The following is a 15,456-nucleotide window of genomic DNA, read 5'->3' as shown; positions in this document are numbered from 1 at the left end:
ATCTGGCCACTGCACTCCAGCCTGGGCGACAGAGCAAGACTCCGTCTCAAAAAAAAAAAAAAAAAAATTACATTCTCAACTGTCTCTAATAAGATAGTATATAAGAAAATAAATTATAAAATAACATGAAAAACTACACAAATGTGGTGTTTCTATAGAATAGAAATTTTAACATTTAATTCACTGTTAAGATTATAGAATCATGTAGCGTTTTAGAAAATTTTATAAATGCAAGACCTGTGCTTACCATTTTTTCAAGTACATTTTCTTACTATATTTGGTAGTAAAGTAAGTCATAAAGCAGTCAGTATTTTAGAACTAGAAGTATTTTTTAAAATAAAATCTAGACTAGTAATCAAATACATTTACAATTAAGCACAATATTACTTTTATAAATCAGATTGCTCAGAATTGAAAAAAAATATATTGGTTTGAGTGCATGAAAATTTAATTATCACATATGGCTGGTGGGAATATAAAATGTGTCAGCCTTTCCAAAGAGCAGTTTGGCAATAGGTTAACAAAATCGTAGAATGTTGTTTATCCTTTCATTTAAGAATGTTAAGGGAATAGCCAAAAGGAATATGCAAAAATGAAAACTCCCAGGAAAATATATCAGTGCTGTTTATAGTACTTAACATTGGAAGCAACCGCAGTAGCTGATGGGTAAAATGTATTACTCTATATCTACATGATGGTAAAATTAAATACTTTCAAAGACTATTTAATATCAGCAATTGAAAAATTCAGGTTTACATTATGTTTTGGTATCTGCTATCGTTTATTTTTACAAGAATACATATATAAGCAATTCTGGAAAGAATCCTACCAAAGTAATGACAGTGCTTCTTTCAGGGTGCTGAAACTATAAATGATTAGGTTTTTTAATCGTTTAGTTTCCAGAATGTAGATTACTTTTATAATTAAAAACGTAGATCAACTCTCTTACACGTGCGAAATTTTTGGCCCAGAGAGGTCAAGTATGCTAAAGTGGGTAGTTCAGTTAGTTAACAGGAAAAGTGTAGACTAGATTCCACCTCTTACTTCTAGCTGGATTCTCTAATACAACATCCTGGTCAGTCCTTAACACCCCAGAAATAGCTGGCTGTGAGGGCTACAGTTGACAATTATCTTTTGGTGATTACTGGAATTAATTTCGTAGCTGAAGATGAACCACGGAACAAACATCTTTGTATTTACGAGGTCTTTAAAAGGCCTGTATACAAGGGTCAGTGACTAAGTTTCAGAATTCATCAGAAGCTTCTGAGAATATAAAAAGCTTGCAAGAGTAGGAGTTTATTTAATAAATGGGAGATTAAACAGCAGGAAAGCTAATCTTTTTGAAGAAGGAAGAAGAGGAAAATGTAGACCAAGTTATTAGTGTAGCTTAATATTTTAAGTTTTTCAGTGATAAAATCAACTCTTGAGTAAAATCATCTTTTAAGATTACATATTTCACACCTTGAGCTATTATAGTAAAACATTTAAAATTGTTCTATATTTGATCAGATGCCATTGAGGAAAAATGGCCCAGAATGGTTTTGCTCTCATTTATGTTTTTAGTAACAGAAGATTATTCCTGCCTCATTCCTTCCCACTCCCCAACCTGGCTCCCCGGAAGCAAAAACGGTTGGCTCTTTTAGCTCTTGCTTAGGACCTTTTTATCTGTCATTTTCTAAAATATTACCTATATTCTACTCTTTCTCAGCTCATCAACTTTACATATGGTTTATTTTCTTCATGTTGTGGTAATTTGAGATTTAGATCTTGCTATTCTTCCCTTCCCCTTACCTTTTCAGCAGTTATTTTACATAGTTTGGTTCTCATTCACTGTTGAGCAAAGTAATCTTTTCCTTGTGACTGTTTTTCTGGGAGTCAGTAATTTGTTCATAATTTAGTTTTGTTGTCTTCTTAAATTTTTACAAGTGTGACAGTGGATCTCACATGCCTTTGAGTCAAAAGCTCAGTGTATTTTCAATACTCTATCTTTTTATTATTATTATTATTATACTTTAAGTTCTAGGGTACATGTGTACAGTGTGCAGGTTTGATACATAGGTATACATGTGCCATGCTGGTTTGCGGCACCCAATAACTCGTCGTTTACATTAGGTATTTCTCCTAATGCTCTCCGTCCCCCTGCCCCCCCCACCCCACGACAGACCCCAGTGTGTGGTGTTCCCCGCCCTGTATCTAAGTGTTCTCATTGTTCAGTTCCCACCTATGAGTGAGAACATGCAGTTTTGGTTTTCTGTTCTTGAGATAGTTTGCTGAGAATTTTGGTTTCCAGCTTCATCCATGCCCCTGCAAAGGACATGAACTCATCCTTTTTTATGGATGCATAATATTCCATGGTATATATGTGCCACATTTTCTTAATCCAGTCTATCATTGACGGACATTTGGGTTGGTTCCAAGTCTCAGCTATTGTGAATAGTGCCACAATAAACATACATGTTCATGTGTCTTTATAGTAGCATGATTCATAATCCTTTGGGTGTATATCCAGTAATGGGATCGCTGGGTCAAATGGTATTTCTAGTTCTAGATCCTTGAGGAATTGCCACACTGTCTTCCACAATGGTTGAACCAGTTTACATTCCCACCAACAGTGTAAAAGTGTTCCTATTTCTCCACATCCTCTCCAGCATCTGTTGTTTGCTGACTTTTTACTGATCGCCATTCTAGCTGGTGTGAGATGGTATCTCATTGTGGTTTTGATTTGCATTTCTCTGATGACCAGTGATAATGAGCATTTTTCACAGCAAAAGAAACTACCATCAGAGTGAACAGGTAACCTACAGAATGGGAGAAAATTTTTACATCAATACTCTTTTTTTTTTCTCGAATTCCTTCTCATAGTCAGCAGCCACCTATTCCACTCTGGGTGGAAATACTCTAAGCCTGGTACAAAGCTTTCATCCTGACACTTCTCTTTACTGACAGACTAGGTTGTGTTTCATTTTCCTGGATCACATACTTTGTTTTTCTTGGGTTATCCTCTTATCTTGCTGACACACATCTTTTCATATCTTCTGTGGGATTTTGATTCTAGGATTAGTTTATTTCTAAGCTTAAGAAAGTAGATTCATTGCGAAGAACATTATTTTAAGCACATATATATACTTTTACTAACTATGTTCTATTTCGTTATATGAATATACCATAATTTATTAACCAGTCTCCTGATGATGGGCACTGTGGTAACTTCTAGTTGTTTTCTAATACAAACAATGAGTTACTGAGATTATCAAGTCAAAATTAATGTCGTTTAAGTGCTCAGCTGTTATTGCCCAGTAGCTTTCCAGAAATATCTAAGCAGTTAACGCTCCTGTCAGTGGTCTATGAGAACACCCATTTATTCTCATTCTTAATCAGCTGTAGGAATGACCAAAATGTGAACATTTTTGACAGGCCAATAGGAGAAGAATTGCATCTTGTGATTTTAATTTGTAGTTTTTTAATTATAAGTGAAAGTGATTGTCTTTCTTCTTCTTTTTTTTTGAGACAAGGTCTCACTCTGTCACCTAGGCTGGAGTGCAGTGGTACGGCCTTGGCTCACTGTAGCCTCAACCTTCCAGGCTCAGGTGATCTTCCCACCTCAGCTTACTGAGTAGCTGGGACTACACTTAGGTTTTTCTTTCTTTTCTCTTCTTTTTTTTTTTGGAGAGATGGGGTTTGCCAAATTGCCCAGGCTGATCTCGATCTCCTGGGATCAAGTGATCCTTCCTCCTTGGCCTCCCAAAGTGCTGGGATTATAGGCATGAACCACTGAGCCTGGCCTCAAATTTATTGTCTTTTCATATCTTTACTAAGCATTTATATTTATGTTTCAGATAATGAGCTATTTGTATCCATTTTTCATCTTTCCATTGGATTTTTCATCTTTTTGTGCTGTTACATCATATTTTTATAAATTGAGGAGCAGAGTTCTTGACACAGGTGTTGCAAATGCATTTTGGGGAGTTTCTTGTGGGTCTTTCGTTTTAGTTTATAATACTTGCCATTCTGAAGCTTTAAATTTTCATGTAATCAAATTGATCAGTCTTTTACTGCTTTTGAGTTTGGTGTTTTGCTTACAAAGGCTGACCCACTCTGTGACTACAAATAAGTTCATTCACACATTCTTCTCAAATGTTTATTGTTCAGTTTTTAGTGTTTTGACTTTTTTTATCCGTCTGGCATCTGTTGTCTTCTAAGGAATGAGAGGTTCGTAGACTTTAAAAAAGAAATCTAACTGGCAGACTTGTTTTGTTAATACTCTGTGATCAGTGGATATAACTAGCAAACTTGATTTAAAAATAAAATATCTAAAGCATTTCAGTATATCCCTTCTTCCTAAAAGGTAAAAAATGTATAATAACCTAAAAGAAACATAATCGATTCCTAGTGACCATCACTAGAAGACTAACTGCTCTTTCACCCAATATAAAGCAGTGACTGCTTTATAATAAGACATATCTTTTCACACTCACTAAGGTACGGAAGGAACCTAAGTATCCACCAGTTGAAGGAATGGATAAAGAGATGTGGTATATATACACAATGGATATTATTCAGCCATAAAAAAGAATGAAATACTGTCATTTGCAGTAACATGGGTGAACCTGGAGGACATTATGTTAAATGAAATAAGCCAGGCACAGAAAGACAAATATTGCATGTTCTCACTCATGTGTGGGAGCTAAAAATAATTGAACTCATGAGGACAAGAGAGTACAATAAGGGTTGCCAGAGGCTGAAAAGCATAGCAGGGAGCAGGACATAAAGTGGGGGTGGTTAACGGGCACAAAAATACAGTTAGATAGAATGAGTAAGATCTAGTATCTGGTAGCATATTAGGGTGACTACAGTTATCAATAATTTATATATTTTTAAGTAACTAGTAGAACTGGAATATTCATAAAACAAAGAAATGACAAAAGCTTGAGGTGATGGATACCCCAGTTACCCTGATTTGATCATTATACATTATATGCCTATATCAAAATGTCACATGTACTTCATAAATATATACCCATAATAATTTAAAATAAAACAATAATAGAACACATATTTGAGAAAAACTGTAATTATTCGCAAGGAAAAAAAATGATGTCTAAAAACACTGGGTGGAGGGATATTTTGTAAATTGTATGTGTGTTTAGCAGGCATTGAATTTTTTTTTTAAGTCTTTTTCAACACAAATCCAGAAGGCTTGACATGTACTTGAAATGTCCTCCTTTCCTCTCCTTCCTCTCCACTTTCCCCTCTCATCTTCCCTCCTTCCCTTACCCGAATTTTTAACTCCTTCTGCATTTTTATTGGGTGCTTGATGTTGATCATATGAAGATGTTGTAACAGTTCCTGTTCTCATGTTGCTCATGGTGTTGAGAAATACACATAATATGTCTGTAGAACTATTGGCAGAGCATTTATGACTGGTTATATAATACATTGAAGGTGATTCAAAGATGTCTTTTTTTTTCACATTATGAGTGAAGTATTTTGAATAATTGAACTGATTTATTGGGTTTTAAATCCTACTATATATGTTAAAATGAAAATGGTTATGCTGTGGGCAGAACTTTGATTACAGGAATTTTTGTGACTTAATTTGTACTGTTAATGTCCTTGTGTCATCCAGGTTCACTTTGATGGCTGGAATAATTGCTATGATTACTGGATAGATGCGGATTCTCCTGATATTCACCCTGTAGGCTGGTGTTCAAAAACAGGACATCCTCTTCAGCCTCCTTTGAGTAAGAGACACAAATAGCTTGTATAAGTGTTTCCATTTCCATAAGTAACATTCTTAAGATTTCATCCTTAGCCCTTCTCTTTCTCTTCCTCTCTCTACTGATGTTTCTTCTCTATGTAATCCTTTCCTTTTACTACATTTTAATTACCATAGTCACAGAAATATAAAAAAAAAACATGCCTGAAAAAGTAAAGCATGTATAGACATTCTGTTTTATTTAGAAGTAAATATCACCTCTTAAAATTCATGTTAAATTTTCGGAAGACAATTTGTGAGACTTTCAAAATTTATTGTTTCAATATTAGCATTCTGATAGTAATTTTATATGATAGCTTTGGTAAATGTTAACATTGGGAGAAACTGGGCAAAGTGCAAAAGAGATCTCTTTCTGTATTATTATTTACAACTGCTTGTGAATCTATAATTATCTTAATACAAATCTCAGTTAAATTCAAATTTTAGAAAAGACACATGGAGAACTTAACATACCACGACCTTAATTTTGGAGGAAAATGTATACATTATAGAAAAAAATATGTAGGAAATACAATAAATTACTATCAAGTTTTTTAAAAATTTAGTGTACTTCCTGTATCCAGTGACTTCACTTCTGGATGCTCCATACAACCTGCATAAGGGCACATGTACATGGCATTCAGTGTAGCATGTTTAGAATAACAAAGCTTGGGGGAAAATATTAGTTAAATAAATTGTGGTGTACTGTGCTGTAGAAACTATGCAGTAGTCACAAAGAATGTTAGTATTGCAACAGAAAAATTTGTAAGACAAGAAGTTAAAAACCAAAGAAGGATATTGGGCCTTTATGTGGCAAAATAAAACATCTATGTTGTGCCTTTTATGTGGCAAAGTCAAACAAAACCGAATGTGTCTGAATGCTTAGAACAGTTTCCAGGAGAGCCCACACTAACCTCAGTGGTCAGAATGAGGGAGGGTCTCTGCAATGTAGAAGGAAGAGCATGGAGGGATCTGGAACTGTCATTCTGGATTCTTCTGTAGCACTTGAAGTGTTCACGGTATGTGAGTAGTCATGCTTTAATTATGTTATTTAATAAAAGGTGTTTGACTCTTCTTGTTAATTCATATTTAGATATCTCTGGACTTTATGGTGTTTTGAAAGATTGTTAGATCAGAGTTTACCATTTCGTTGTTGAAGAAAGATAACTAGTGTGAACAGTCATAAGGAAAAACCTTTAAACGTAGTGTCTTTTAAAATATTTTTCATTTTTATAGGATCTGCTTTTTCTGTTTATATATGTTGTATGTTGATTCAAAAATTGGATTTTTAGGGAGTCTTTTTCTTCCTTATTCTGATCCCAGACATTTGACTCTTAACAGATTTTTGCTTAATATTTTGCCCCTTCTTTCTTTTCTTTGCTCTTTCATAGGCCCCCTAGAATTAATGGAAGCTTCAGAACACGGTGGATGCTCAACCCCGGGATGTAAAGGGATTGGCCATTTTAAGAGAGCAAGACATCTGGGCCCTCACAGGTATGTGGTAGCTGTCACTGACGTGGTCTAATATAGGGTACCTGTTCCATATACATGTATATATAATGAATTTCATGTATACTAAATTGATGTGAACTAATTTTAAATTCAGATCCATAAGAAATGTGGTTACCATGGTGATCATGTAAAAATGAAGGGAATATCTATAGTAAAATCTTCCTGGGAGAAAATGCATTCACGGTTTAAAATGGATTTACTCTAGCCTTTTGACTTTTCTTGGCAACCTGACTAGTTTTACAGATACTTAATTTCTGCAATAGTTATTTTGCATTGATCATTAATAATGAGAAGAACTGAGACTCTGTTGATATCATTTAGTAGAATATTATCTGATTCAGTGACTCAATAATTTGAATAATGAGAGCTGAGATTATTGTAGATTAGCAGCAAAGATCACAAAAGGCACAATATAAATAGTCAAACATGAGAGTGCATTGGTCCGAAACACATTTTTTAAATATTTTTATCTTATCCCTAAGTAACTTTAAAAAGAAACCAAATTTATACATTTGAAATGTGATGTATTTGGTGATTTGGGGATCTTTGTAGAGAGTTAAAAATATTACTGAAGTACAGCTACTTTGGAGGCTGAGGTGGAAGGATCACTTGAGTCCAGGAGTTCGAGGTCAGCCTGGACAACATAGCAAGATCCTGTCTCTTAAAAAAAAAATTACTGAAATACTAAGAAATTTCTGTCATTCAACTGGCATTTTTAAGGAATAAACATATCACCTATTTAGGTATATTTTAAAATAATAATTTGTCGGTAAAATGTTCTGACTACTTAGTAATTGGATTGCCCAGTAAGAAAAATGATTCCTTGTTTATCTAGTTTGTACAGGTTGTGAATCTAGGTCTTTAAAAATTTTGAAGATTACTGTACCTGTTCCTCCAAACGTTAATAGGAATTGCAAAATTGGTGTGATTATTTTCATCTGGATATGGTTTTCCCTTTTTTTCATCTCTGCGACCTTGAATGCTTCTTAGCTTCCTTTTTCAACATTCTCCGTTCTGTTTTATGAGGTTCAGTATGTTCCAGAGTGAGAAGTCTGAGCATAGACAAGATGATGATTCCATTTGCAAATGCTTTTTGTTGCTTTTCTGACTGCAAACCAAAAGTTAATATGATACATCTTAGACGTTATTAAATATTGCCTAGTGAAGGCAGCTGGATTTTCAGCTATTATGTAAATCTAGATGCCCGAAATAATTCATGAACACACTAAATTTCCAATATTATTTTAGTTGTTTTGTGTTGCTATAACAGAATACCGTAGACTGGGTAATTTGTAAAGAAAAGAAATTTATTTCTCACTTTCTGGAGGCTGGGAAGTCTGAGATCCAGGGGCCAGCATATGGCGACGGGCTTTCTTACTGCAGAAGGTAGAGGGCAAGAGATCATGTGTGAGAGAGCCAGAGAGGGCCAAACCTGCTTTTATAACAACTGCTCCCATGATAACGAACCCACTTCTGCGATAATGTCATTTATTCATCCAGGAGGGCAGAGCCTGATCACCTCAGTGTTGTCACAGTGGCAGTCAGATTTCAACATGAGTTTTGGAGGAGGTATTCAAACTGCAGCAATATGTTTAGAAACTCATTCAGTAAATATTTTCGAGCAGCATTTTTTTCAACAAGCACTAAGATTTATTGAGCATTTATTTATTCTGTGCCGGATATTGCTGTAATTGCTTTACATATCTTGGATACTCTTCATAACAGCCCTATGATGTAAGAACTGGTTTTCCCCCCACGTTTTGGTGAGGCCACCGGAGGTACTGGGGAGGTTAGTAACTGGCCTTACTTCACAGCTGCGGAGAAGGGAACCCAGTGTTACTCAGGGGTCTGTGCTCTGGACCACTCCTCTCTAATGGCCTCTCAAGACACTACTCCATAAATTAGTCACAGACCCAACCTTCAAAGAATTCACAGGCTGGTGGAGCTATAAAAGCTGTACATAATTTAATTAAAACCTAACATAAAAAATAATATCAGAACTTTGGCACACATCCCTTTCTGCTGTACAAAGTGTTGGTTGGAGCAAAGAGAATTTGTTGGAGCAAAGAGGAAAAAAAACAAAATTTTTAAATGAGTCAATACTAGCAATATGTTGTTGAGGTGCAATTTGAAGATTAAACAAAACTTTTTTTGGTCTTCTGGAAGGAAGACACACCTTACGGCAGTGTCCGTGGTCTCCTTAGGGCCGCTTTGCATTTGAGTGGAGAGGTTTGTCTTTCACAGCAAGGTCCGTGGTGACGGTTGTGTCCCCTCCTTGATGGCCCAGCCATTCATCAGCACTGCCTTTCCCCAAGTGTGCAGGTGGACCTCTGAGGGTTCCTCAGCTGGGCCACACCCATTTCACCAAGTTTCAGTCGTTATATTTGGAGCATTTCTTCACAGATGCAGTGTTGTGCTTGTTAAGAGGATTAGTGGAAGACTTTATAGAGAAACGTGGTAAGGAACCCTTCCCAGTGGAATTGGAATCATAATAGAGAATGACTCATTTTCTTGGAAGGAGAGGCAGAAGTACACCTGATGGCTTAAAGGAAAGCATTGATAAAAAAACCTGTATTCATTTTCTTGTCACATATAGAGAGCATAACTAGCAGATTTTGTGCCTTGGGCAGAGTTGTTGGTTGACTCAAGCCCTCTGGACCAAGGGATGCAATTCACAGAACTCTTGGAGGTCCCAGTTTCTGCCCAAGTGCTAACATCCCTTCTCAGTCTTTGAATTGGGTTTTCTTAGACTCCCTGACTATGCTGTCCTATTTACAACACTCAAAGCTCATTTTCTGGCAGGATATTAATCCTTAATTGGCACAGCCTGTTTTCCATTTCATTAGTAGACTTGTGGAGGAGCTTGTTGCATTATGGATATTCTTTGAAAGGTTCATTTCACTGGCTCTTATTTTTGTTCTTACTAAGAATGCTGTGTTTAGGAAAACATAATGAGAAAATTCTCTTTGGATTAATTTGCTGAGAAACTGCATATATCAAAACATGCACTCTTTGCATAGATAACAAAGAAAGTTGCTCTTTTAGCAAAAATAACCAATTTAACGAACACATAAGCAAGAGACATTGTTTTGACTAGCATTTGTTATTACCTTCTCTGAAGATTACAGTGTTTGAATTTGATCTAAGAAGTGTTAAAACAAAACATGTGTCTAAACAATGAAGCTTGATAATTTAACATTTTTTAAAATGGTGAAATATAAATGATCAGTGAAAGGGTTGGATGTGGGTGTGGTTTTCTCATCTTTAGGGATATTCAGGAGCCAAATTGCTTAATTCCAACTCTCTAGCAAGGGAACATTAATACTGGTTGTGTCACAGTGTTTCCCTTTGTCACTTCATTTATTTGGCCTACCAAGAGAGAGGGTAAGGAATGGGAAGATGTTAAAGGAAATAAAGTTATATAAAAGTAGACATCTGGCTGGGCGCAGTGGCTCACGCCTGAGATCCCAGCACTTTGGGAGGCCGAGGCAGGTGGATCACCTGAGGTCAGGAGTTCGAGATCAGCCTGACCAACATGGAGAAACTCATCTCTACTAAAAGTACAAAATTAGCCGGACATGGTGGCGGGCGCCTGTAATCCCAGCTACTCGGGAGGCTGAGGCAGGAGAATCGCTTGAACCCAGGAAGCGGAGGTTGTGGGGAGCCGAGATCGCGCCACGGCACTCTAGCCTGGGCAACAAGAGCGAAACTCCATCTCAGAAAAAAAAGTAGACATTCTACATATCGAGTGCCTTCAGAACTGAATCTTTTCTATGTAAGTTTTAGTCTTGGAGAAATGAAACGAGAAAAGAGGAAACAATGTTTTCAGCAATATATAAAGGATATTAATGAAGTCCATGGAATGTTTTAAACAGTAGTAACTCTTGGTATGCTACCCTGCAAGCTGTAAACATCGTATTAATTCAGCATGCATCTATCCATGAACAAACCTTTGTGTCACCTGCTGGGTTAGGTGAGGGGCTGTATAGGGGAGAGGGTCCCTCCTTCTAAAGAGGCCAGTCTGGTGTAAACAGATTCTCCTAGAGGCAAGAGTGGAGTGGCGCTCAGAGAGAAGCATCAGCTTTTTATGAGGGAAGCAGAGCATTCATAACGAGGTGTGTTACGGAGTTTTTATTGCTGTTTACTTTTTGCTGCTGTTCTTTTTACACAATAGGGGTTAAATGTCACTCTTCTTTTTAAATAATAATAATCGGTGGGATTTATTGATGACTTCCTATGTTCCAGTTACTGCTTCAAGGACTTAACATGCGTGATCTTACTTGGTCCTCACAGGAACTCTGTGAACGTTCGGCACTTTTCTAGTTCTTCTTGTTTTACAGATGAGGAGACAGAGAATTGAAATGCTGAAGTAAGTGCCTGAGATTGTACATTGGTGGAACCAGGATTCAGCTCAGGCCTGTCAGGCACTTAAGTCCCTGCTCTTAACTGCTGGGCATTCATGCAATGCACAGTGTCCTGATAGAGCCCCCCTTGTGGGTTGTTTTTTTTTTTTTTTTTTTTTATGTTTTTTGTCAGGACAGAGTGTGAAAATGATTCTCCTTAGAGGAGCCAGTGGGGCAAGTATTTGCATATTTAGCTGATATGTGAAATAATGTGCTAATAGTGTAGGATGCACCTCAATAAAGTACTTACAGTAGAGAACAGTATCATCCTATGGGACTCTATCCTTCTGCTTGCTGAGGAGTTGCATAATCGTAAAGAGCTGTATATATACATGTGCACGTGTCTAACCATGACAGAATATATACACGTTATGTGGTAAGCCACACCTTATTAAAGTTTTGTCACTAGAAACTTAGTATGTGAGAAATTAGAAGTCTATAAGCCTAGTGAGAACCAACTTTTTCCATAGATGTTTAATTAGCACTGGTGAGTTTTTTAAAGTTCATATGCAGTTTTAGAAGTTAACAACTTTGTATCTGTACATAACAGAACAAATATGGAAAAGAAAAGGCAACATTTCTAACATGATGCAGATCACATATGTCACTTGTGTTCTTTGAAATGACACAGGAGTCGTTCCAACTCCTCAAAAACATGATTACTTGTGAATTTTACTCTAATTCTTATACAAAGAGCTTGTTAATGGGAGTAGATAAAATAGTGAAATACTTGATCCATGTTCTATAGGTTGGCTTTTGTGGTTAAAGCCATCAGATAAGATTATTTTACAAAGCTTTGTGACCTTGAGCCGATACTTAACTTCTTTGTGCCAGTGTCCTCATTTATAAAATAATTGGTGACAGTAGTATCTGCTTAAAAAGAATAGTGTAATAAGTAAAGAAGTTAATTTTGGAACAGTGCCTGACACATAGTAAGCACACAATCCACGTTAGCTCTATGAGTACAGACAGCAGGCAGTAGCATCTTGCTAGAAGATGGTACTCTCAGATCAAGTTCATTGTCATGGGTTAGGAATAAGGAAATTCTTCAATGTGCAAGGGTACTATTCACCCATATAATACAGTGGTTAAGAGACAGCCACAATTCCTGATGTAATTCCATCAGGAACCGATTGAATGACACTGAACAACATTCCTTTTTAAGCACCAAAGGAACTACTTCTTAGGATTGTGAGAATTAAATAGGTAATGTAAACATTTGTTCTGGGTAATGCACTTAACCCGAGGTCAGTTTTGTTATTATCATCCTCATTTTACAGATGAAACAGAATCTCGGAGCCTGTGCTTGCTCATTATTGAGTGGAGGATGAAGCAGCAGAGCAGGATCAGAATGAGGCTCCCTGATGCCCCCCTCCATGCATGTCCGGTCACCTGAGCTCCTTTTGCATTTTGTGACTTTTCATTTCGTCACCAGCTCCCACTTCAGGAGCCAGCCGCTTTCCTCTCTACCCCAGAGTAGGTGTGAAAATGGGAGGTTTCTTGACCCTTTTGACTCTTCTCAGGGTTCAAAGAAAGGGGGTTAACATAAAATCGATAGCTGATAGGCTACCCTTGGTAGATCATTAGTAAATCACTGCTGTGAGGGCTGTGAATGTTTTTCCCTGCTTTAGGTTGAGGTTTTGAAATTGAAATTACTCTCTGGTCCTAGCAATCTATTTTTTAAAAAAAAGGAAAAAAAAAGATATTTAAATGGTAAGTCTCATTCTGGCCAGCAGTCTTACCTCTCTCTTGAGCTTTCCAAGTTTACATATGGTGATTTCGAGAGATATTCTTTCATTTATTCAACAAATAGGTGAAGATGCTGCCCTCCTAGGGCTTAGAATATAAATTGTCTACACTGTAACCGTAATTAGTGCTAAATTGGGGACCCAGACCATCTAAGAATCCTGCGAGTCTTCCCATCTTTGGAGGTGGATGAGGTAAAGAAGAGAACCTGTCACTTTCTTCATATCCAGTTAAATTTCCATTTTAATATATATACAGTTATTTAATAATTATAAGGCCAGGTATTTAACAATGAATGAAATGCTGGTCATGGTATTCCAGGAATAGCTGCATACGGTTTATTTAAAGAAACTAAGAAGTTGTCTTTGAATTGTTATTTTTTTTTACTGTCACAAAGCTTAAGTAGATAAATTTGCAACAAAAACACACAGTATAAGGAACAAATAATAGAGTGGAGTCAAAGATGGTGAAGACCTGGGGTTGGGTTAATAAATTTATCTTGTCAGAAACAGAGTCAGAACAGCAGGAGGAGCTGGTTGTGTTTTTTGTCTTTTAGGAGAGTGAATTTTTAATCATTTTTGGGTGGAGGGGCATGATTCGTTAAAGATGATAAAGTTGATTTTAAGCATGTTTATTGTGAGGTGACCCTAAGGCATCTGAGTAGAAATGTTTAGTGAACATTTGTATTTTCCTTGAGGTCAAGATGAGTGTTAGGTCTGACACCTCTTACTAGGGAGCCACGAGGGACCCAGACTTCCCTTTCTCAGGCCTTTAGCAGTTTCACTGTGGGCAGGAATCCCACACCCCCCAATCAGATGTTGCCATCCGGCTTTCCATCTTGAGAAATGAGGTGAAGGCAGGTCAGACCTTGTGATTGCAGCCTCCATGGAACTGAGGACTAGACCAGGGCCTGGAAAGGGCAGGGGGGCTGAGAGCAGTGACGTGAGGGCCACATGCCCAGCAGCAGCCTCCTCCTGTGCAAATCGTTTTGAGGGAGTGTGTTGCTTGTACCCTGCTCCCTACCCAAGCCGGATTTTTCTGGCCTTCCTGTTGAGCTGTCAAGTGCCCTTCCAGTGAGTGTTTCTGCTCAAGCTAGGCAGAACTGGTTTTGGTCACCTGCATTCATGAACTCTGAATTAGGATCCCGTGAAGCATATAAAGGGCTGGTGTTCAAAAGAGACATCATAGTTGGGAATGGATTTTCCTTCACATTATTACTAAATGAATAAAATGAAGTACTACCATCTCCCCATGCTCAAGGTGATGCGTGAAATAGTGTGTTCATTTTGCTGAGCTACTTCATTGCTATGTGACCTTGGGCAAGTAACATCTCTGCTCGGATGTAATAAACAAATTCCACAGTTTCTGATGTTACCCCCAAATCTTCCCCTTAGTCATTCGTCTCAGGAAAAAAAAAAAAAGAAAAAAAGCTTCTCTGTTACCACCCTGATCTTCAAGCCAAAAACCAAATGGCCATTCCTGAACTCTTCCTTTCCATTGCTTCCCATCTCCCATCCATCCACAGGTCTTCTTGGGATGACAAAGGATACCATGACTGTCCTCTTCATTTTTGCCCCATCTCAACCACACAAATCCAAGTTACATCATATATTTACCTGTTGAACAACTTTTCTGTCTTCAATTTAGTCCCATTGAAATCTTCTCTGCTTTCAAAATCCTCTCTCCAAAAAGAGAAAAATAACTTTTAAGCAAGCTCCAGTTCCGTCCCTTGAAATCTTCTCTGCCTTTAAAATCTTCTCTCCCAAAGGCATCCTGAGTAATTCTTAAAATTGTAAATCAAACTTTGTCTTTCTCTTATTTGAATATCTTCCATCAGCTTCAGATACAACGTTTGCTAAAAGTATAAAGTCCTGACTGGCCTGCTAGGTGCTACATAATATTTGCCTGCCTGCTTCTCCTAGTTCATCTCGTCTCCATCACACTCTAGCCAACCTGGTCTCTCTTTCCCTCAAACAAGTCAAGCTTTTCCTGTTGGCACTGCTCCTCCCATCCCCTGGAACATTCTTCCCCACATTGTTT

General features: G+C 37.3%; 1 protein-coding gene across 3 annotated transcripts in view; it reads left to right on the top strand.

The window, feature by feature from the left end:
* Window positions 1–15,456, top strand: part of L3MBTL3 (L3MBTL histone methyl-lysine binding protein 3) — a 124,019-nt gene that overhangs the window by 67,966 nt on the left and 40,597 nt on the right. For all 3 annotated transcript variants that reach the window (XM_050786367.1, XM_050786369.1, XM_050786368.1), the window contains 2 exons: window positions 5,627–5,741; window positions 7,147–7,249. In XM_050786367.1, coding sequence (XP_050642324.1) covers window positions 5,627–5,741; window positions 7,147–7,249 — 218 coding nt within the window. The remainder of the gene's footprint in view (window positions 1–5,626; window positions 5,742–7,146; window positions 7,250–15,456) is intronic.

This window comes from Macaca thibetana, chromosome 4 (genome assembly GCF_024542745.1).
Source record: "Macaca thibetana thibetana isolate TM-01 chromosome 4, ASM2454274v1, whole genome shotgun sequence".
In the NCBI taxonomy this organism is placed as follows: domain Eukaryota; kingdom Metazoa; phylum Chordata; class Mammalia; order Primates; family Cercopithecidae; genus Macaca; species Macaca thibetana.
This window is presented reverse-complemented; position numbering and strand designations above follow the sequence as displayed.